Source organism: Astyanax mexicanus, chromosome 22 (assembly GCF_023375975.1).
Source record: "Astyanax mexicanus isolate ESR-SI-001 chromosome 22, AstMex3_surface, whole genome shotgun sequence".
NCBI lineage: Eukaryota > Metazoa > Chordata > Actinopteri > Characiformes > Acestrorhamphidae > Astyanax > Astyanax mexicanus.
Window position 1 is genome coordinate 27,691,717 of NC_064429.1, and position 23,524 is coordinate 27,715,240.

Below are 23,524 nucleotides of genomic sequence, written 5' to 3' on the forward strand. Positions count from 1 at the left end.
GTCTTAGCAGTCAAGCAGTAACAACTTTCCTTTTAGCGTGGAATATTAGGTCCCCAGAAAGAGCTATAAACATGATTTTATCACATTTACATAGAACACTGTAGTGTGTTCTATGGTTTTAGCCTTAGGAACTTTTCCATTAATCTGTAATATCAGGTCCCCACAAAAAGCTAAAAACATGGTTGTATCACATTTACAAGGTACACTGTGGTGCGTTTTAGCAGTCAAGCAGTAACAAATTTCCTATTGATGTGGAATATCAGGTCCCCACAAAGAGCTAAAAACATGTTGATATCACATTTACACGGTACACTGTAGAACTTTCCAATTAATCTGTAATATCAGGTCCCCACAAAGAGCTTAAAACATGGTCATATCACATTTACACGCTTCAAAGTTGTGCGTTTTATGGTTTTAGCATTAAGAACTTTTCCATTAATCTTTTATATGAGGTCCCCACAAAAAGCTAAAAACATGGTTATATCACATTTACACAGGACACTGTAGTGCGTTTTATGGTTTTAGCATTAGGAACTTTTCCATTAATCTGTAATATCAGGTCCTCACAAAGAGCTAAAAACCTGATTTTATCACATTTACACAGGACACTGTAGTGTGTTTTATGGTTTTTGCATTATGAACTTTTCCATTATTCTGTAATATCAGGTCCCCACAAAGAGCTAAAAACATGGTAAAAACACACACACTCTTCTCTTAGAAACATACGCACACACACGCGCGCGCGCACGCAGCTGTGTGAAAGCTGAACCCAGCAGAGCGAGCGCAGGCAGCAGCAGCATCAGCGCGCGGGACGGAGATTTTCTCCACACGGATTTAGAGCAGCTTTACCTGAGGAACCATGAACAGCAACGACGCCAAGGAATACCTTTCCAAAACCCAGATCCCTCACCTGTTCGAGGTACTGCACGCACCCCGCGCGGGAGCTCGAGAGTCTGGTTTTACAGCTGTGATCTCTGAGAGGAGCTGCAGACCGGGCTGCTCAGCAGACTGGAGTTCAGCAACAAGTTGTAAACCTGTAGTTAGTTTGGTTAAATGTGGGTAGAAGTCTGAGTGTGGAGCGAATATTCTGCTGAAAGTGCCGGTTTTTGTGTTTGGCTACTTTTTTAGCTGAAACTAAAGTAAAAAAAAGTGAAATAAGTCGGTATTTTAAGTGTGTTTGTGTGAGAAATCTATCCAGGCTTATTGTATCTGGTTCTGTATCTGTAGTTAGTAGGGCTGAACCGATGTGGAAATTCTGGGCCGATGCTGATATGTGATATCACTAGGGTTGCAGCGGTAACCGGTTTCACGGTATACCATGGTATTAAAATGCACGGTTATCATACCGTGTGTGTTTGCTTATTACCGGTAAAACGCAAGCCAGCGGAGAAACTCACCCGCGCATGCGCAACTCTGCTCCGCTTCAGCTGCTCAGCACACAGCAGTGAGAACAGCAGAAAGTGCATCAGACTAAACAAACCTCCGTCCGCCTAAAAAAAGGCTAAACTAAAATCAGCAGTGTGGGACTATTTCAGAGACCCGCCGAACGCACCCGAGGATGGTTATCCGATTTATAATCAATGTGGCCGTAAAGTCACAGCTAAAGGTGGACATACGTCAAACCTGTTCTCCCATCTCCAAGAACACCACCCCGCCGTGCAGCGCAAATTATGTATTTAGTTTATAATTTTAATCTGAACATAAATAAAACCTCTTTGTAGTCGTGCACAACCCATGCGGTAAGCGCCCGCAAAAGCGCTGAGTTATCCGAAATTTGGGCACGCAGGTACAGGCGTGAAGTGCGTGCTACGACGGATTCACGTGTCCGTGTAAAGGTGCTCGCCGGACTGGATGTGAAAGACGCCATTCATTTACATGCGTTAATTTTCAAATTCTGACGTGCCTGTTTTTCATGTGTTAAAACCAGACTCCGTGTGAAAGCCTTAAAATAGAAATCTCTATTGTGAGGATCATGTCAGAAATAAATCCCCTCTTTCTGCAGTATCTGGTTATATACCAACTTGGCAGTAAAACGGACGTTTACAACAGTTGTTGATCAGACACTGACCCAGGCTCAGTTTATCAGATATTAAATAATTTAAACTTAAATAATTGTACTGAATAGTTTAAACACAGGATCTTTACTTCTTAGAGGACATGTAATGTGTGAGACGTGTGTGTGTGTGTGTGTATATATATATATATATATATATATATATATATATATATATATATATATATATATATATATATTTTTTTTTTTTTTTTTAATTTTATATACACCCTTAATGACCTTAAGAGTAGTGGAAAAACCTGGTTACTCATATTCTTCCTTTCCTGATGAGTGCCAGTTCCATCATAACACTTTTGATGGTCTTTATGACTGCACTTGAAGATTCTTTCTTGAAAAGTTCTTTTTTTTTTTGGATTAGTATTTTTTATTTACTTAGTTGAGTAGTTCTTGCCATAATACGGATTAGAACATTACTCAAATATTCACTATTCAGTGTATACCAACACTGCATCTTCACAACTTTACACATTAAGAGGCAAGACATTCAGTAAGTAATTAACTCTTGACAAGTTTAGCACAGCTGTTAACTAAAAGACATTCCAGGTGACTCTACCTCATAAAGCTGACTGAGAAAACTGCAAAGCTGTCATCTAAACAAGATGAGCTACTTTGAAGAATCTAAAATATAAAACATTCCGTTTATACACACTTTTTTGTATACTAAACAATTCTGTGTGTTGTTCTTCATCGTTTGGATGACTTTAGTATTAATCTGCAAATCACAACATTTTAAAATAATAAAAAAACACTAAATTTAAGGTGTGTCCAAACATTTGACTGGTACTGTATGAATTGTTTGAGATAAAAAAAATTAAATTTTATATAAAAAATACAAAAATACAGAATATTTAACCAGATTTTACCAGATGTCAGTGTTACAAAGTGTCATGTAATTAATAATAATAATAATAATGAACTAGAATCACATTTATATTGATTATTTGAGTTTGCATTTTATTTATGAACTAGTATCATGTTTATGAGCTATTATCATGTTTATGCATTAGCATCGAGTTTATGATATAGCATGATGTTAATGAGCTAGCATTGCATTTATGAACTAGCATTGTGTTTATGAACTAGCATTGTGTTTATAAACTAGCATTGTGTTTATAAACTAGCATTGTGTTTATGAACTAGCATCGCGTTTATGAACTAGCATTGTCTTTATGAACTAGCATTGTGTTTATGAACTAGCATCGTGTTTATGAACTAGCAATGTGTTTATGAACTAACATTGTCTTAATGAACTAGCATTGTCTTAATGAACTAGCATTGTGTTTATGTACTAGCATCGTGTTTATGAACTAGCATCGTGTTTATGAACTAGCATTGTGTTTATAAACTAGCATTGTGTTTATAAACTAGCATTGTGTTTATGAACTAGCATCGCGTTTATGAACTAGCATTGTCTTTATGAACTAGCATTGTGTTTATGAACTAGCATCGTGTTTATGAACTAGCAATGTGTTTATGAACTAACATTGTCTATAAACTAGCATTGTCTTAATGAACTAGCATTGTGTTTATGTACTAGCATTGTGTTTATGAACTAGCATCGTGTTTATGAACTAACATTGTCTATAAACTAGCATTGTCTATAAACTAGCATTGTCTTAATGAACTAGCATTGTGTTTATGAACTAGCATTGTGTTTATGAACTAGCATCGTGTTTATGAACTAGCAATGTGTTTATGAACTAACATTGTCTATAAACTACCATTGTCTTAATGAACTAGCATTGTGTTTATGTACTAGCATTGTCTTTATGAACTAGCAATGTGTTTATGAACTAGCATCGTGTTTATGAACTAGCATTGCGTTTATGAACTAGCATTGTGTTTATGAACTAGCATTGCGTTTATAAACTAGCATTGTGTTTATGAACTTTAATCTTATTCATGAACTTGCATCACAGTGCTGATCTTCAATCGAGTTTATGAACTTGCATTGCATTCAAACTTGCATTGCATTTCTGAATTGCATTGCATTAATGAATTTGTATTGTGTATCTGAACTTGTATTGCGTTTCTAGACTTGCATTGCTTTTATGAGCTAGCATCACATTTATGAACTAGCGCTGCGTCTATGAACTAGTATCATGTTTTTGAACTTACATCGCGTTTATGAATTTGCGTTGTGTATTTGAACTTGCATTGCTTTTGAAACTTACATTGCATTTCTGAATTGCATTGCATTCATGCATTCGTCTTGTGTATCTGACCTTGCATTGCGTATTTGAACTTGCATCACTTTTATGAACTAGCATCACGTTGTCACATTTAATGCATTTTTATGCTTTTGCAGCATTTTTGGGCTTTGTCTGCCATCAAATGTGCGTGATCGAATTCAAATAGATTAGAATAGAAGTATTACAGATCATTTCTTAGAGCCATGCTTTTAAAGTACATTCATAAAGGAGCTCTATCTAACTGAAGCATCATTTGAGTGAAAAGTCTTATTTTTTTTCTGTGAAGAAGAAAAGCAGCTTGCAGGGAAACAGGAACAGGCATGCGTCTCTTTATCTCGGATATTTACATAAGATATTAGCTCCTTGAATCTGTCACTATGGTGATCCTCAAGTGGGATGCTGTAATTGCAGGCCGGCGAGCTTCAAGTTTGTCTGCGAGTGGCAAGTTTCTCCTCAGAGAGTGTCAAGGAGGGCTCGGGCTACGAGTGGCGTTCCACAGCTGCATACAAAACACTCTCAATGAACACAGAGCCCCAAACACCTCGGATAAACAGCGGATTGACATGAGGAGCATGCACTGCTTCAGGTGTGTGATTGAAAAGCTGCTCTGGATGCCGTGCGCCGTGCCCTGCTGACGGAATGGCATTTTTTAATGGAGTCCTGCTCCATATGTGTGTCTGACAGAGCTGTGTGAGGAAAACTTGCCCAGACAGGCCAGTGGTTCGCGTGGAACGTAAACATGTGCGAATTTCCCCTTCGGCGTTGGGGGATAAGCTGAAGTTTCGGCACATGTAGCCCACACTGACTGTCGCCAGGCAACTAGCAGCTCCCTATTTATTTCAACTGACTCATCATACATACAGACCAGGCGTCCGGGACCTTGAAAGAAAAGCAGATGCAGAAAGAAAGAGAGAAAGAGAGAGAAAGAGATAGAGAGAGATAGGTAAAGGGAGGGAAGACAATGGTCTGGTATTCACCACAGGTTAATTGGATGAACGTGTGCAGATTCATCATGTCTAGCTCTGTTCTCTCAGTTGTTTATCTTAATCTTTATAAGGCCTATTCTTATTGGTCAGGAAGCTAATATGAATTATTCAAGAACTGCTACCACGGCAACATATAGTCACTGTTGTTTTTCACCTTTTGACATTAAAAAAAAAAATAATAATAATCTGGCAGTTTTTCTTTACATTGTGTCCAATAGAATTGCTCTGAAATGGATTAGAATATCGCTGCCGTCCAATAAAAACAGGTATCTTAATTTGTGTCAGTTTTTAGTTTTCATCATCATTTGAACCTTGATGTACAGTAGCTGCTCTGTGTACTGTAAAACTAATTCTAGATTAAATGGACGAATAGAAATGCTCTAAAATTATTACTCGGAAAAATGTTTCATTTTACATAAACTTTAATTAACTTCCAGTTAAAGTTAAGAAGATTTTTACCTTCTCCTGTAAAGTCACTTTTTTGAGGTACATGTTTTCCATTGGACAATATGTGACAATATGTTTTTTTTGTACAGCAAAACAAACAAAAAAATATTTTATGTTCATTTTTAACATTATTAGGATCTCACAGTTTTTCTTCACTTTTTAGCCAAATTTCATGATGAATGGACCAATAGAAATGCTCCAAAACAAATTGAAGCTTTTTGCGTGTTTATTTTTTGACGTGATCATGATCTGGCAGTTTTCTTTACCTAGTTTCAAAATTGTATTAAGAACGGGCCAATAAAAATGCTCATATTTTTATATTTTACATTCACTTTTATTGAAAGTTTTATATAACAATGACAATATGCTACCATGTTCAGTATCTTAATGACATAATATACAACATTTTTGTGTTCATTTTTCAACATAATTATGATCTGACAGTTTTCCTTATTTATTTTAATGTTTTTACAAACTTCATTAAGAATGGACCAATAGAAATGCTCCAAAGAATTACTTAAAATTATTTATTTTTATTTTTACTTCAATTAAGATTTTTGCATGAAAGTGACATTATGTCTTTATCTGGTGTCCATGTTTCAAGATGAATGGACCAATAAAATGCTCCAAAATGACTTAAAGGCAAATTATTTTTATATTCACGTCTATTGAAGATTTTTGTAGAATGCTTTTATGTATTTTTGACATAATTTGAATTTGTCAGTTGTTTTTTTGCATTGTGTCCAAAATAATTGCTTCTTGCTTTTTTAAAATTTTTGCATGACAGTGAAAATATGCTTTTACAGTATGATCATTTTTGACATAATCATTATCTGCCAGTCTTTCTTTCATTTTTACTTTTTACTTTTATCCAAATGCCAAAGAATGGACCAACCGAAATATTCCAAAATGTGTTGCCTGATTGTGATGATAGGGTTTTAACAGAAAAAGAAAATTAGGCCCCAAAAGATTAGGATAAGACAATATTCACATTCAGTTTAGTCAATATTTTGAATATGTTGAACAGTTTAAACAATATCTTCTGAATATTTAGTCCATACCGTAAACACTGAATATTACTACTGATGATAACTCCTCATTCATGTAGTAATGTAATGTCCAGGAGTAATGTAAGGAGTGCATTGGTGGGAAAAGTGTTTTTCATCTTTAAATCTGCAAATCAGAATTCTGTTTACTCAGATCACTTCCTGAGGAAGCAGTGAGTTCAGAAAGGAAATAACCCTGTATTTTTAAATGAAATTCTGTGACCTCATGTGTGCTTAGGGAGCTAGAAGGGAGCAGAAAAATAAAGTAGATACTAGCTCATTACAGATTTACAGATGATGTACAGTACAGTCCTTTCTATTCAAACCTAATATATATATATATATATATATATATATATATATATATATATATATATATATATATATATATATATATATATATATGTAGTGGGTCAGTTTTCGACGATATCAAAATGTCCTGCAAAATCGGTCCAGTTGTCCAGGTGCAGTAAAACAGGCAGTGACTCAGGAGCACAAATCAAAGGCATGACAAAGGCTATGTTCACATTACGAGCCACATTGCTCAAATCTGAGTTTTTGCTCAGATCAGATTTGTCTATCTTTATGGTTCACATTCATAATTGTAAATCACCTGTATCTGTGTGTAATGTGAACGAATCTGTCCCTGAAACGCCTCACATGCGCAAACTGATACGTGTATAAACGTCACCTTCTTCACCAATAACAAAAAATTTCATATTTGAGAGACGACTGTCTTTATAGCTTTATAAAGGGAAATGGATGCATTTGTTAGCAGCGCATATGTGGAGCATCTTTTGCTGAGTGGAGAAACAGCAAACAGCTGGTCTGAAGTACTGAAGCTCGGGTTGAGGAGGTGAAAAAAGGACAGGTGGTTTGCTTTTGCTGTTTTTGCAGCTATAGCTGCACAGCTGCACCAAGAAAAACGGAAAAAGACGCATGAATTCCTATTTGAGGGTTCACACTTATGTCGCATATCCATGGATCGAATACATATCCGATTTAGGACCAGATATGAAAGTGACTCAAATCTGATGTGAAAAAAACGGCTTTGGCGTGTTCACACAGCCATGACAAAAATTTGATTAAAAAAAAAAATCACAATTTATCGACTTATCAAAAAAAAATGTGAATGCTAAAATAGTAATTAGTTCAGCCCTATTGCCAGACCCTAGTTTAATGCCATCTTTACCTAATATTAATGACTAATCTCCACATCATCTTGTTCTTCAGCTTGCCCTAGTTTCATTTTCCATTTTCATTCTCCATCAGACCAACCCAAACAAAGCATTCGTGACTTTGTCATTTTATTCAGTTTGAACTGTAGGAAACGTGTTTTATGAACCCTTGTTAGAAGCTGTTTGTGAAGAGGAAGGAAACCTGTTTGGCTGCCATGGAGCTGATATTACAAATACAGTCAGCTCTCCTGTCCTGCACCATGTGCTGCTGCTGCTGCTTTATTTAGTAACTGATTATTTCTTGAGCTGTGTGCCGTGCGGATTGACATGTAAATGCACAGTGTCTATATTAGCATCATAAGAAGAAAACGACTGATTAGTGCCGGTTTAGTCCTCCCCTCCTTGCGCGAGCCGAGCGGTCCACTGCTCGCCCGTGTGGGCTGAATAGAGTGGCCATTTGCAATTATCCTTTTCTACACCGTGCTATTCATTTCTCCCTTTTCATCTCACCTGTCCGTCTAGAACGGGCCGGGAATACGTCCGCGTGCATGCAGCGGCGGCAGGGGAACGGCGGCTGTGCGTGCGTGGGCGAGATCTACCCGCTGCCACATTGTGCTTTTGAGATGTGAAGTAAATAAGGTTAGGGATAATTGTGTTAGGGCCTCACTCGAACTAATAAACATCAACATGATGTATTGGATAATGTGGCTCGGGACTAAACGTGTCATCTGAAGCTCACCAATTAGTTATGAACTTGACGCGTCCTCTAAACCCCAAACCTGTGATGAAAATGATGAATGTGTTGAGAAGCGTTTTATTAGCGTGCGGAAATAAACAAAAGCACGGTGTTATGCTGCATTCTGAGCTCCAGCTTTTCTGTGTTTTGTGTTTTGTTCTTTCCCAGAGCATGCTGACTGGCTTGATGTACCACCGGCCCGAGGATCCGCTGGGCTTTCTGGAGAACTGCCTGCAGAAAACACGAGAGCTGGGAGGTCCTGAATCTGTGGCCTGGGACACTTTCATTATGCCTGACAGGAAACCACTACCTCCTATTACCAGTGGGCAGGGGAAGAAAGCTCCCAGCAAAATTGGTAGGTCCTTTCAAACATGGAAGCGTAGTAAGACCATTAGTTTGGTTCAAACAAAACAAAACAAGGTGATCTCGGTGGTCCGGATCTACTGAACCGTGGTCTGGTTCATCTGCAGTGTGAAAGCACTTTTCTAGATTTTTCTAGACTTTCAGACCAATTACAAAAATTTAGGTCAGTCTTTAAACAGACCAGAGGTAAAAAAAAAAAAAGAACTGGTGTAGTGCCAAAACTCGTCCCTACTCTTGGTGTGCAGTCACGTCACTCATCAGTAGAGAGCAGCATATAGGCTAACTGTCACGAATGAGGAGGTGAATGCAAGTTCAGATAAATATTTAATAAACAAACAAGATTAATAAAAACAGAAAACAAAACGTGGGTAATGCAAAAACTCACAAAAAACAAGATTAAGGATATAAATTTCACTAAGATAAAGACTAGGAAAACTGAGGAAACAAGAAACTCTAAAACATAACTTTTAACATAGAATAACTAGAAAATACAAAAAAAAAAACAGACCTGGATCGTGGTATCAAAGATAGTAAGGAACACAAAACACAAACTCTATTCACGAATATACAGTCACAAAGATACAAAAGACTCCACAAGCAAACACTCATACAAGGGGCTATTTATACACAGGGAGGGTGAAGACAGGTAACGAGGGGGCGGGGTTACAAACAAGACACAAGGTGATAACACTAATGGCTAGGGCAGGGCTAGGGCGGGGCCAGGGCAGAGACAGGACTAGAACTGGGAACACAAGACAGGAAAAGAGGGCAGGAGCACAGAAAACCAAAAGAGGGAAAAACACAGGACAGACACAGGCTAATGTGTGACACTAACAAAAGGAAAATATGTTAATAATTTCAAAACCCACCAGAGACCCCAACAATCTCAGCAACCTTTCTTCACACTGTATTACATGGATCACAGTCCCTGTAAATCAGCAGGGATTGATCATAAACATGACAGGGAAGCCTGAAGAGCTACAATTTATCACAACACCTGGCAAAGCAACTCATCTCAATTCTACAAACAGTTAACGTCCTACAAACCAATTAATATAAAGTATTTAGAGAGAGAGACTCCTGGCTGATGACGACAGAATTTAGTAAAGTTCTTTAGTCCACTCACTAAACTGCAGTTTGAAACCAAAACTAACTGGACTAAATATAATATAGAATACCATGTAACAAGGATACAAACCTTGGTGTGGACTCTGGTCTGGACTTTCAGATGGAAAAATGTCCATTCAACATTATGAGCCCTACCGTCAACAGTGGATTTTCATGGCTTTCATGGCTTTAACAGCCCAGGCTGTTAAAATAGTGTCTGAGTTTAGAAATATATCTACATTGATGGGTGTGGCTGGAAGTGAGGTGTGTTCAGGTAAATTTGTAGCGTATTTTTTATTTTGGCAGCGGAAAACACAGGTGCGCCACTGACTGAATAAAACCATGACAACAGTCAATCTATGCGTGCTGCAGAGCACAATCATGACTTTTAACTCAGCAATTAACAGAATAAAGAATAAAATAACTTTGGCTCTTAAAGGGAGTAAAAAGGGAAAACTGATTGATTTATTTCACGTTACGCCCAAAACACACCCATGATTAATTAAGAGAATTAGTACTTAGTCTTTTGCACCCTTACGATACCCAAAGATTCACAGACACACCCTAAATCAATCTGTGCAATCCGCAATTGACCGGTGCACTATATATCACTAAAATAGGGCCTGAATAGGGCTGTCACTGCTTACATACTTCTTTACTTTGACATGTACGTATGTTAAGCAATACATTCAGTAGAGTGTAATTCAGAGTCAGACGTCTCTGAAAACAAACAAACTTAGCAAGGATGGAGGAAGTTGTGGTGTTTTTGCTTTGTCAACTATTGCAATGAATATAACTTGCACCACGCTAGCTGCAATACAATGATACAATGGATACAATGATAAATAGCAATGTTTTATATCCAGTTTAATGGAAATCTAGATATTAGACTTAATCAGAGATTCTGTGCTTGCCCAGTTTGCCACATGAAATTTGTATTAATTACAGCACTATGCCAGTTATTACAATAATAGCACCAATTGTCAACATTTTTGTGCAGTTGCTAATATACCATGATATGGTATATAAGGCGCACTTAACATCATTTAATTTTTCCAAAAATCCAGTGCATCTTATGTATGAATTCTACCAGTCAGGTTGAATAGATCAGGGTTCCTTAGTGTAGCTCTGTCTGACAGCATTTACTAGCACTTACCATGGCTAGCGCTACCGGTTGCCGCTAATGCCAGTGCTGCTGCACCCAGCCTTAGTGGAAATTTGGGCACTTTACTCATCCAAATAAACAGTTTTCAGGAGAGAAATCTGTGTAGATTAACCTCCAGTGCTTATTTGACTTAAGAATTACACTTTTGTTTACTTAGCTTAACTTTACTTAACTTAGTTACCTGACCACCACCAACACCCAGCGGCGAGACCTCTTAAATTAGAAGGGAAACATGGCGACAGCCCTTGATGTGCACTGTAGCTCCACCCATCCATGTTATGTTTTAATAAAGCAAGCCTGGCTATTGAGTTATTGAGTTGTTTTATGATAGTATTCACTATAAACGCTGTGCAATCCATTACAGTGAAATTCAGCAGAAGAGAAGCGGCCAATAACGGTGACTGTTGGTCAAGCAGTGTAATTCCATTATTGCAATAATCCACTAGTAATTTGTATTAGTTATTTACTGTATATCAGCTAGGGGTATGTCAGCTATATCATATTGTACGCAACATTTTTGAATATCGTGAACAGTATTATACTCTGAAATATCGTGCCATATCACCCACCCCTAATTATCACATCAGGATTCTACTTTTTGGCTGTTTTTAGCAAAAGGAAAATTCACACTGTTCTAATTCCCCATTATATATCAGTCAGATTATATCAGTCCAGTATCATTTATTTTACTTTAATCCTTGATATAAGAAGATATTTGGAGTGCATTATTAATATTATTAGTTTCATGACTTTGTGGATTATTGACTTTTGTAAAAATCTGATCAAATTCTTGTATTTTTAAAATATATTTCGGTTAGGGATGTGTACTTTCATATCGTATTCAATAATACAATTTTATTTTTTATTTTTCATTTTGTTGCAGTAGTGTATTCTTTAAATATACATATTTTAAATTCAGTGTTTTGTCAACAATCTCCAAGAGTATTGTTTTCATGAAAATACCATGAAATATCATGATATTCTTTTAGGACCATATCGCCCACCCCTAATATCAGCTATTGATACTGTATAATGTGCACGCCTACAGTAATAATATCGATAATATCTGTATTTTCTTTTAAACAGTATTTTCATGTACTGTATATCATCGGCATGTCATCTTCACTTTCACAGACAGTGGTCCTGGTCCTGGGCCGTACAGACGCTATGACAGACTGCCCCCTATTCAGGCTCAGTTCTCTATCGAGAGCGATTCTGACATGACCGAATCTTCTGGACTCATACAGGAGTATGACGTATTTGATCCATCCAAACCGCGGCCCCACATCATATTCGTCATAGGTGAGCAATCACACATTTCATGCTAACTCTGGTTTTCTATATCGTACATTATTTAAAGTAGCACCTCTTGCTTAGATGACAGTTTTGCACATCTCTGCTGGATTTTCTCAGTTAGCTTTATGAGGTAAAATCACCTGGAATTCAAGCTTTCAGTTAACAGCTGTGCTGAACTCATCAAGAGTTAATTACTTACTGAATTTCTTGTCTCTTAATGTGTTTGAGAGCATCAGTTGTAAAGTTGTGAAGAGGTAGAGTTACAGGTATACAGTGAATAACTCTATTTGAGTAATTATTACCATATTATGGTAAGACCTTCTCAACTAAGTAAAGAAAAAAATGATTTTAAGAAGAAATGAAGGTCAGACAATTCGAAAAGTGAGATTTCAAGAACTTTGAAAGTATCCTCAAGTGCAGTCGCTAAGATCATCAAAAATGTTACGATGAAACTGGCTTTAATCAGGACCACCCCAGACAAGAAAGACCATAAGTTACCTGTGCTGCACACAGGTATAGATGGCTTCAGTATTCATTTACAAGTAGGAACAAAAAAAAAAACATTGAAAGAGAATTTGTTCAAATTTTTGACCATTGTACTGTATTTGAATGAAAACCTTTGATAAACTAAAGATTTATAAATTCATAAATTATGATTTTATCATTTTTTTGTGTTTTGATCCTGAGAGGTGGTCAAATTTGCTTTTGGAAAAAGTCAAATAAATCACAAATGTCAGATTTGAACAATTTAAATGAATTCAAATATATTATAAAGTGTGTAGATTAGTGGTGTTCCATATGATGTCATACGCAATAATATTACCAACATATTTAGAATACTCTAAAATATCACCAACCCCTAATTATCACATCAGGGGACTACTTTTTTTAATCTTTTTAGCAAAATACAAATTCACACTGTTCTCATTTTCCATTGTAGATCTACTAGAGACTAGAGATTATATCTATCTGCAATAATAAAATTAAATTTTCATTTTGTTGCAGTAGTGTATGGTTAATTTTTTTTTTTTATTCAGTGTTTTGTCATATCACCAAGAGTATCCTTATTTCGAAAATACCATGAACTATCGTGATTATTTTAGTATTTTAGGGCCATATCGCCCACGCTTAGTGTAGATCTGAATTTTCCAAAAATTTAAAAAGTATATAATTTGTCAACTGCAAATTTCACCACCTCACACATTGAAAACACAAAAAAGCTTTAAATTTATGAATTATTTCATCCTAATTTAGAAATTACACCATTAAATATTTCAGATTTATTAAACGTCAGGTAAAATATTATAAAAAGATACTTAAATCAGCTTTTGCTAGAGTATTTTTATTATTTCAGTCTGTTGCTCTCCTCAGCTGATGATCTGCTGTCACAGAGCGTGCTTAGTCTCAGACACAGCCTGATCTGAACCTCATGAATTTCCTCTCATCAGAATCTGTCAGTCATTCCTCCCTATTGTTAATTGAATTTGTCATCTTGTCTCCTCAGGTGGACCAGGCAGTGGAAAGGGCACTCAGACAGCGAAGATCGCCGCTCACTATGACTTCCAGTGTGTATCTGTGGGGGAGATTTTGAGGAACCAGCTGCTGCACCATGCGCCCAGTGACAGGAAGTGGGAGTTGATTGCCCAGATCATCGCCAACGGAGAACTGGCACCTCAGGTACGGCTCTGTGAGTGCCTTCGCTTTTTAAACCTAGAGATATATTCACACTATATTTACATGCATTACATAAACAAATGGACTTCACCCTTATCTTAGAGCTCAATGGTACTGCATAGTTTACATCCAGCTCCAACCTGATGAACACAAGAATGCAGAATCTTTGGTGGTTAATAACATGTTTAATAATTCATATAGAGAAAGTTAGTGTTGATAGTTGTTAGAATATGTAATTTATGTCATTAAAACTTACGCCATTAAATATTTATATTGTATTCTGTCAAATTCTTGCGAAACAGGACATTTTTTCTATATATGTCATAAAATACTTGAGAAAATATTCCAGTAAATTCTTATTTTAAGGCGCACCGTATTATTAGATGCATTAGATCATTGATTGACTATTTTCTGGTCTATTTTCATACATAAGCAGCACTGGATTATAAGGTGTGTTTTAAGAGACACTATAAGGAACTTCTAATTCAGCAGGTCTCGCTGCTGGGTGGTGGTGGTGGGAGGGGGTGGCTAAGTTAGGTAAAGCTAAGCTAAGCTAAGTAAACAAAACTGTAATAAAAAAGACTTTCTTGTAAAGTCAAACAAGCACTGAACATTTATCTACAAAGATTTCCCTCCTTTCTCTGTTTTTTTGTGGGAGTAAAGCGCTTCTGATTATTTACAGTAAGCTTAGATTGCCAAATTTCTCCAGCACTAAGGTTGGAGCATCTTGCAGTTCTTGAAATGTAGCTTGTTTTAACACGGTAAACATTCAGGCTACAGTCCAATAATACTGGCCTCTGAAAGGCGAATGAGCTGCACTTAGTGAAGTTAGCGCGTAATGCTAATGCTGCTCCAGCAGTGCTAGCCGGGGTTAGCATCAGGCTACAGGCCGATAATACTCACCTCTGAACACCAAAATAGCTAGCACTCAGCACGCTTAACAGGTAATGCTAATGCTACTCCAGCAGTGCTAGCCGGGGTTAGGAGTATTCTACAGGTCGCTTACATTCACCTATGAACCAGGAAATAGTGGTTAGCGGCTAATGCTAATGCTCCTTCAGCTCCTGTATAACTCTGTACTTCAGTGGAGTAGCTTTACTGCTCCTTACAACCTGACTAGTAAAATTCATACATAAGGTGCGATGGATTATAAGGCACAGTCAATTTTGGGGAAAATTATAAGTGCGCCTAATAGTGCGAATAATATGGTAAATACTTTAAAGATTATATTAATATATCATATCAATACATTGCATCATACTCTTAAAAATGAGTATAATATACTTATATTATGGGTATACTCATTCTTACTATATTTGTCTATAGATTGTGTGAAATTTCTTGATAAAACAAGCCTTTAGTAGTGTATACTGATAGAAAATTGACTAAATTAGCCACTACTTTAATATATTATGTCAAATTATTGTATTTAAACATATTGAGTTTATTAAGAAAAATTGCTTTTTTGTTTTAATATATTTTGTCTTAAAACAATATATCATTATGTCAACATATTTCACATTATTTTAACATATTTTGTCAAATTATAGGGAAAATAAGCTATTTGTTTCAATATATTCTATCAAAATGTTCAATATGTTCTGTCAAAATCTTCAGAAAATATATATATATATATATATATATATATATATATATATATATATATTTTTTTTTTTTTTTTTTTTAGACATTCTGTCAAATTAGTGAGAAAAGTAAGCCGTTTTCTGACACATTCAGTCAAACTCTTTATTCAGACTTCATTATACACTACAAGAGATTGAGGTGTTTTCACATTTTAAATTCCGTGCAGCACAGCTTGTCTAAAGTACGCCTCAGTAATACTTTATATTTATTAGGATGCATATTGCATAATAATTTGACAGCAGTATGAAACAGCTTGCTGTTCTTCTTCAGGAGGAGCAGAGTGCTCTCAGGAGTGAGCCGTGTCTGCAGATGCTGTATATTGTTATTATGATTATTTCTCAGTCACTGAAGGAAGGTGGGGAGATGTGTTAGATGTTAAATTTGTGCACAAATGTGTTTAGTTTTAACACAATACAGCAGAACAGATGGTGAAAAGTATCTAGTTACGCTTGCCTTGATCTCTAACTGACATCGAATTCCTTAGGAGACGACGATCGAGGAGCTGAAGCATCAGTTCATCAAGAAACAAGACGCCAAAGGCTTCATCGTGGACGGATTCCCACGGGAAATATCACAGGCATTCACGTTTGAAGAACAAGTGAGCAATTCAATAAAGAGCTGTAATAAGGCCGTGCAATAACAGGGAGCAGCTTACTGTTATCTCTTTAGAGAGCTTTACTTGTATATTAAACCATCATCTGCAGAATTACTGCAGCCCCTCTGCTTTCACTTTAATTTAAGTTATTTAGAGCTTGTTTACAAGCCGAGGATGGATTGATCTGTTCAGGTTTCTGTAGGCATGATATTTGTGGTGTTTAAATATTAGTGGTAAATACTGGTTATCAATACACTGAAACTGATTGCTTTTTGTGTAGTTATGTATATAACTTAATTTTGGGAGATTAGTCCACACCAGAGACTGTAAAAAAAGATGGACGCCGTGTCGCCGTTCCCACTCATTCAATGAAAATGAAGCCAAAATCTTCCTCCATGTTGGCGATCCTGAAACCCGAGTCTGCGCAGTAGAGACCAGAGGAGGGAGAAAGACCCCGCCCCTGAGGGCTGCCTCGCGGTCACAGACTGCAGAGCGGGGCGGAGCGGAGCTGACGGTCTGTTATTGGTCCCGCCCATAAGCAGCCCTTTTACAATAACCACACCTTTTTTGAATAGAGCTGAATAACGTTTTAAAAAACAAATTCTGTGGAGATATAAAAATTTAACAATATAAGCAGAGGTTACACTAGCTGTTGTATTTAAATAATGGAGGTAGAATTACAGTATATTAGAAAAAAACCTGATTGAAAGTTGTTCTGTTTTGCCATTGAAACCTATGGGGATGGGTGGAGTTACCCAGCTTTCTGAAACCGAACAGCAGGGGGCGCCCGACCTGTGGTGGCTTCACTTTTGAGAGACGGTGCTCTGTCCAGCTATATACAGTCTATGGTCCACACTCTTTACTTCGTCCACTCTTACTCCTTTGCCCAATATAAACCCTTACTTTCTCTCTACCTACTGTAAGTGTAGAACAACTACGCACCCACCCCCTCATCTTCCTCCTTCTTTCTTTCTCTTTTTTTTCTCTTCCTGAATCTTTTCTTGTGGGTGGAAGAGGGGAGCTGTCGCGAACTCCTACCCAAAACGCCCCTCTTTTCCATTTCTAGTTCAAGAGCTTGGAAAATACTAGCAAAATGTCCATCAGTAATGGGAAACATGAATAATCAACTTAATTATCAACATATTTTTGTTGGAATCTGATGCAAAATAGATTAAAAATCCACTATATTTTCAAATGTTTGTGAAATCCTCTTCTAGTAAAAGCATTCATTATAAAATCAGTTATTATTTCTATATATTCAATGAAATTCTTAGGAAAAAAGGCCATAAATAAGTTTTATTTCATTAAGTAGTTATTGCATGCAGAAAACAATGTATTACTGTATATCAGTAATGAGAAACAGTAATAGTAATAGTTGCCATAACGTACTTAATCAACTTTCCTTCTTCATAGTTGTTTTCTGATAAATGTTATGTTATGATAAAGGCAACTGAAATTTGCATATCAAAACTGAGTATATGTCCAAATATGCTTGAAAACCTCTTCTACTTAATGCATTCATTATGGAGTGAGTCATTTTTATTTAATACTTTCTGTCAAATACCTGAGAAAACTTTTTTCAGTGCATATTAATAAGAGGAAATGCCACAATCAACTTATTCAACCGTTTTTAATGAAAGGGTGTTTTTTAATCAAAGCAATCATTGCTGAATGAAACAGATAAAGTCAAGTCAAATAGTTTTATTGTTAATACTGTATATGTACAGGACATACAGAGGATTGAAATTACGTTACTCTCCTTCCCAAAGTTACAACAAGGAGAGCAAAACAAAATATATATATAAATATAAAAGAATGATAATGTATAAACATTAGTGCAAATATACACTCTAAGAAAAGTAAGTACAGATTTGTACTTAAAAGAGTACAAAGCTTGTCTCTGGGGCTGTACCTTATATTGAGGCACAAAAAAGTACCTTTCAGTGATAGTCCTTTTTTGTACCCATGGTTTTTGTGCCAGTAAAGATTATAAAGATTATAAACATCATCAACTAAATATGTGTTAAAAACTTGATGATCCAAAATTGTCTGGCTTTCACATATATAAATATATATATAGTTTATTAGTACAGTGATACAGAATACTGAATGTACTCTTTGGCTGGTTAAATGGTACAAATCTGTACTTATTGCTGTTAGAAATGACTTTGTACTTCAGAGGGAACAAATCTGACCCTGTGAAGACCAATATTATACCTTTGAGGGTACAATTATGAAGAGTGTACCTTTGAGTCCAAAATGTACTCATATCGTACCTCTGTTTTTAGAGTGTAGAGGTATAACAAAATGTCAAAGATACAAAGTGTCTTGTCCCTGTATAGATATATTGCCAATAAGTATAAGAGTGGAACTGTGCTCTCTGGAATAATGGTGCACTTATTTATCATTTATTTGCGTCAATTAATTATGTCACTGAATTCAGTCAAATCCTACCGTAATGTACCTAAAACTAGTAAAAAGGCTTACTGCACCAAAAACAGGATAATTTGATTAGCTTTAATTGTGAAAGAAGTATGAATGAAATGAATATGCAAGTGTCCCAATACTTTTGTCCGTTTCTAAACATTAAGCTACGCTGGAATTATCACATTGCTTGCAATGTGCTTTCTCTTCATTCTACTCATCCTCCTTCAGATTGGCTCTCCAGACCTGGTGATTCTGCTGGCCTGCTCCAATCAGCAGCTCCGCCAGCGGCTGGAGAAGCGCGCCTCGCTGCAGGGGAGACCAGACGACAACACTCACGCCATCGAGAAGAGACTAGAAACCTTCAAACACAACATATCTCTCATAGCCAAGTACTACCAGGAACGAGGGCTGATCATCAGGGTGAGAGCTTTCAGTTCCCTCATGGCCTGTAGGTCTACAGTCTATACATTCTATAGCAGGGGTGTCCAAACTACGTTTCCCTTTTTGGAGCGGCCCGCGAGGTATTTTAGAAATAGAATGAAAGTTGGTTTTATAATGTGAGATTAAAAGTTTGAACGCTAGGTATCAGAAACGGGCCAAAGAGTCGGAGAGGGTGTGCATTTCTAGAGCAGAAAAACGGGGCAGAAGAGTCTAAAAGCAGAGAGGGTGTGCAGTTGTAGCTCAGAAAAACTGGGCAAAAGAGTCTAAAAGTGGAGGGGGTGTGCATTTCTAGCGCAGAAAATCGGGCGTAAGAGTCTAAAAACGGAGAGAGTGCGCATTTCTAGCTCAGAAAAACGGGGTAAAAGAGTCTAAAAGCGGAGAGAGTGCGCATTTCTAGCGCAGAAAAACGGGCCAAAGAGTCTAAAAGCGGAGAGAGTGCGCATTTCTAGCTCAGAAAAACAGGGTAAAAGAGTCTAAAAGCGGAGAGAGTGCGCATTTCTAGCGCAGAAAAATGGGCCAAAGAGTCTAAAAGCGGAGAGAGTGCGCATTTCTAGCGCAGAAAAACGGGCCAAAGAGTCTAAAAGCGGAGAGAGTGCGCATTTCTAGCGCAGAAAAACAGGCAAAAGAGTCTAAAAGCGGAGAGGGTGCGCATTTCGAGCGCAGAAAAACGGGCCAAAGAGTCTAAAAGCGGAGAGAGTGCGCATTTCTAGCGCAGAAAAATGGGCCAAAGAGTTTAAAAGCAGAGAGGGTGCGCATTTCTAGCGCAGAAAAACGGCCAAAGAGTCTAAAAGTTGCCGTAATTATATTTCATTATTTGTTTTATTACAGAGTGTGGCCTGTGACTGCAAATATAATTCTCCTTCTGGCCCCCAACAAAAAAAGTTTGAACACCCCTGGTCTATAGGCCTGCTTAGCTTATTCAAAACTTCTGAATACTGGTCTATACAGTAGCTTTGCATAAACAAACAATCTTTTAGCTGTTGGTTTAGATATAATGGAGGACTGTATTCCCTTCCATTCCTATAACACCATTAATGCAAAGCGCTTTTCTGTGATCTGTTCCTCGTCAGGTCGATGCCGATCGGGAGGAGGATGATATTTTCACAGATATCAAAGCTGTGGTGAAAGAGAGGCTGTTCCCGAATGAGCTGAAAGAAGAGGGTACGCCTTAAAAGCTGTCCATGATGTTGCAGTGTTTTTATATGTGTGATTATCAGTCGATTGTGTCTGTCTCTAATGTCTCTAATTTTATTTTTTATTATTTATTTGATCCGTTCCATCAGAGCCGTGCTGAAGATTCCCAGGAGGATTTTGATGATGCTACAATATTATGACAATCACTGGACTTGTTTACAGTGAATCTGTTTCCCTGCAATGGACAGCTCTCTTTTATTTGAATATTTTACCCTCACAATGGAAATCGAGAAAAACGTGCAGGTTATCTCTCCTTACAGCCAGTGCATACATTACATACACAACCCCAAATCAGAAACAAAGTTGTAAAATGTTTCTGTAGTAAATGAACTATACATTCACTTTTATTTCATTGCAGACAGTATGAATCCAAGGTATTGTATCATATTTTCATATTGTGGCCGCACTATTAATGAACGTCTATTTTCTGGTCTTTTTTCATACATAATGCGCACTGGATTATAAGTCATTATAAGGCATTATGTGACACTAATAAGGAACAGGGGTGTCGCCATGTTTTCCTTCTAATTTAGCAGGTGTCGCCACTGGGAGGTGGTGATAGGGGGGTAACATTTTCTTTTAAAGTCAAACAAGCGCTGGATGTTAATGTACACAGATTCCTCTCCTAAAAAAACATTTTATTTGGGTGACTAAAGCGCTTATTTCCGTTTATTTACAGTAAGCTTACATTTCCAGATTTCCACTAAGGCTGGGTGCAGCAGCACATTAGCTCGGAATGGCAAAAGAACTAGCGCTTAGTGTTGTTAGCGGCTACTGCTAAAACTGATAAATACTGATATTTACAACCGGACTGATAAAATTCATACATAAAGCGCACTGGATTATAAGGTGCACTGACGATTTTTGGGAAAATTAAAGGATTTTGAGTGCACCTTATAGTGCAAAAAATACAGTTTTATAATGTTGCCATTCCTTCTTACAACAGTTAAAACAAATGTTTTGTCACAGAGGATGCCAAGCAGTGTGTCAAAGTGTTATAGGTATTACTTCTACTATATCTTGATGTGTTATATATACAGGGTCACAGTTTCAAGGCATTTTGCAAATGGATTTTGCCATTTGTCCAGTGTAAATTGTAAATCTTATACTGCTGTCTTTTTTCTTTTTCTTCTTTCTGTCTCTTTTTCTCTTTCTTTCTTTTCTGGCTTCCTGATGGATAATTTTGCTTTCATATTTTGCCGGATGCAGGGATCACTAACCTGGCTGTTTGCCTATTGTCAGCAACTAACGGGAGGAGCCCCTCCTTGAGGGGGATTCTGATAACAGTGTCACTGTACATTTCTGCAGTGACCGTCCAAGAATTTTAAAAGGGCGTTCACACAGCTTGTCATTGCATTCAATTTATAACCAATCGTTGTCTGCTGGCCCCAGGCCAGCTCGGGGCCCTAGGAAAGTGATTGGTTTGCTTGTCTTGTTGCAACAGACCTGTATTCTTTGCTGAAGACTTTAGTTTTAAACGCCTTGGCTGAATTTTCTCAGTCAGATTTATAAGGTAGAGTCACCTGGAATTCAGGCTATCAGTTAACAGCTGTGCTGAACTCAAGCGTCAAGAGTTAATTACTTAGTGAATTTCTTGTCTCTTAATGTGTTTGAGAGCATCAGTTGTAAAGTTGTGAAGAGGTAGAGTTACAGATATACAGTAAATAGCTCTATTTGATTAATGTTCTAATTTCTATGATGGCAAAAACTACTTAAATAAGTAAAGAAAAAACAATACTTTAAGAAATTAAGGTCAGTCAAGCCAAAAAAAATTGAAAACTTTGAAAGTATTGTCAAGAACAGTCGCAAGGACCATCAAAAACATTATGATGAAACTGGCTCTCATCAGGACTGCCCTAGGAAAGGAAGAGCAAGAGTTTCCTCTGCTGCCCAGGATAAGTTCATCAGTGTTTCCATTCTTAGAAACCACAAGTTAACAGAAGTCCAGATAAGTGAGTTTTTCTATTCTGTGTTTTTTTTTCATTATTATTAATATTATTATATAGATAAATGATAAGGGGTGATTCCTAATAAGGAAATAGAGTTATAGAGAGGTGCATTTCAGGACTGTTTCCTTTAAGAGACGTTTCTATTTAAAGACACGCTTCCTCAAGCTGTCAAGTGGAAGAAGAATTACTGGGGAAAATAACTAATCAATCATCAGCTGGCTTATAAACATGTTTTGTTTGCAGTATGAAGGACACAGTGCATGTCTGACCACAGGCCATAGAATGTCAGTAAGCAGAAGACTGAAGAAGATATAGACAAGTACCTTCAGGCTCTGTTCTCATTACGGGTCCTCGGCCCAGCTGGGCCTCTTGTTCTCAGCGGACGAACAGTTAACGTTCACTATTGCTGACAGACATTGATCACCTGCGTGAAATGTCAGCACGAGGCATGCTGAGAGTTTCTGAGCCTCTCAGGACATTTAGACCTTATTTTACATCTTGTTTAAGCCACTATTATTAAGCAGTACTTAAATGCATTGCTTAATAATTGAAATTATACTACAATATATTATATATATATATATATATATATATATATATATATATATATATATATATATATATATATATATATATATATATATATATATAAGAGCAGTGTGTCTCAACTGGTAGGTCGGGACTCAAAACTGGGTCATGGACGCGTTCTGGGCGGGTTGCGGACAGCTTGTAATAAATAAATACATTATAAAAAATGAAAAAATAAATTATGCTTATTTGATTTTGCACGTGATTTTATTGTATTAAATTTAATACATGTAGTTTTCATGTTTCTCCTCAGTTTCTTAAAAAATTGCTCTTAAGTGCACTTTGCATGCACATGTATGTTTAAATGGGTTTTTAAAGACTATTTTCCAAAAATAAAATTGTTTGCTTTGTATTCTAGTGGGTTGCGACTTAATGACTATGAGAAAATGTGGGTCCCATGCTGAGACCAGTTGAGAACCACT

General features: G+C 36.9%; 1 protein-coding gene across 1 annotated transcript; it reads left to right on the forward strand.

Annotated features, from left to right (window-relative positions):
* Positions 1–736: 736 nt before the first annotated feature.
* On the forward strand, positions 737–23,128 carry ak5l (adenylate kinase 5, like). Its single transcript, XM_007243887.3, has 8 exons — positions 737–919; positions 8,828–9,014; positions 12,429–12,596; positions 14,095–14,267; positions 16,393–16,506; positions 19,159–19,350; positions 20,442–20,532; positions 20,655–23,128. Exons 1-8 carry the CDS (start codon positions 860–862, stop codon positions 20,663–20,665), a joined length of 996 nt encoding a protein of 331 aa, XP_007243949.3. The 5' UTR covers positions 737–859; the 3' UTR covers positions 20,666–23,128.
* The last annotated feature ends 396 nt before the right edge of the window (positions 23,129–23,524 follow it).

Coding starts and splice junctions, on each gene's coding strand:
- ak5l (XM_007243887.3), top strand. CDS start 860: ATGAACAGCAACGACGCCAAGGAATACCTTTCCAAAACCCAGATCCCT. Junction 9,015..12,428: donor GAAAGCTCCCAGCAAAATTG/GTAGGTCCTTTC, acceptor TCACTTTCACAG/ACAGTGGTCCTGGTCCTGGG. Junction 14,268..16,392: donor ACGGAGAACTGGCACCTCAG/GTACGGCTCTGT, acceptor CGAATTCCTTAG/GAGACGACGATCGAGGAGCT.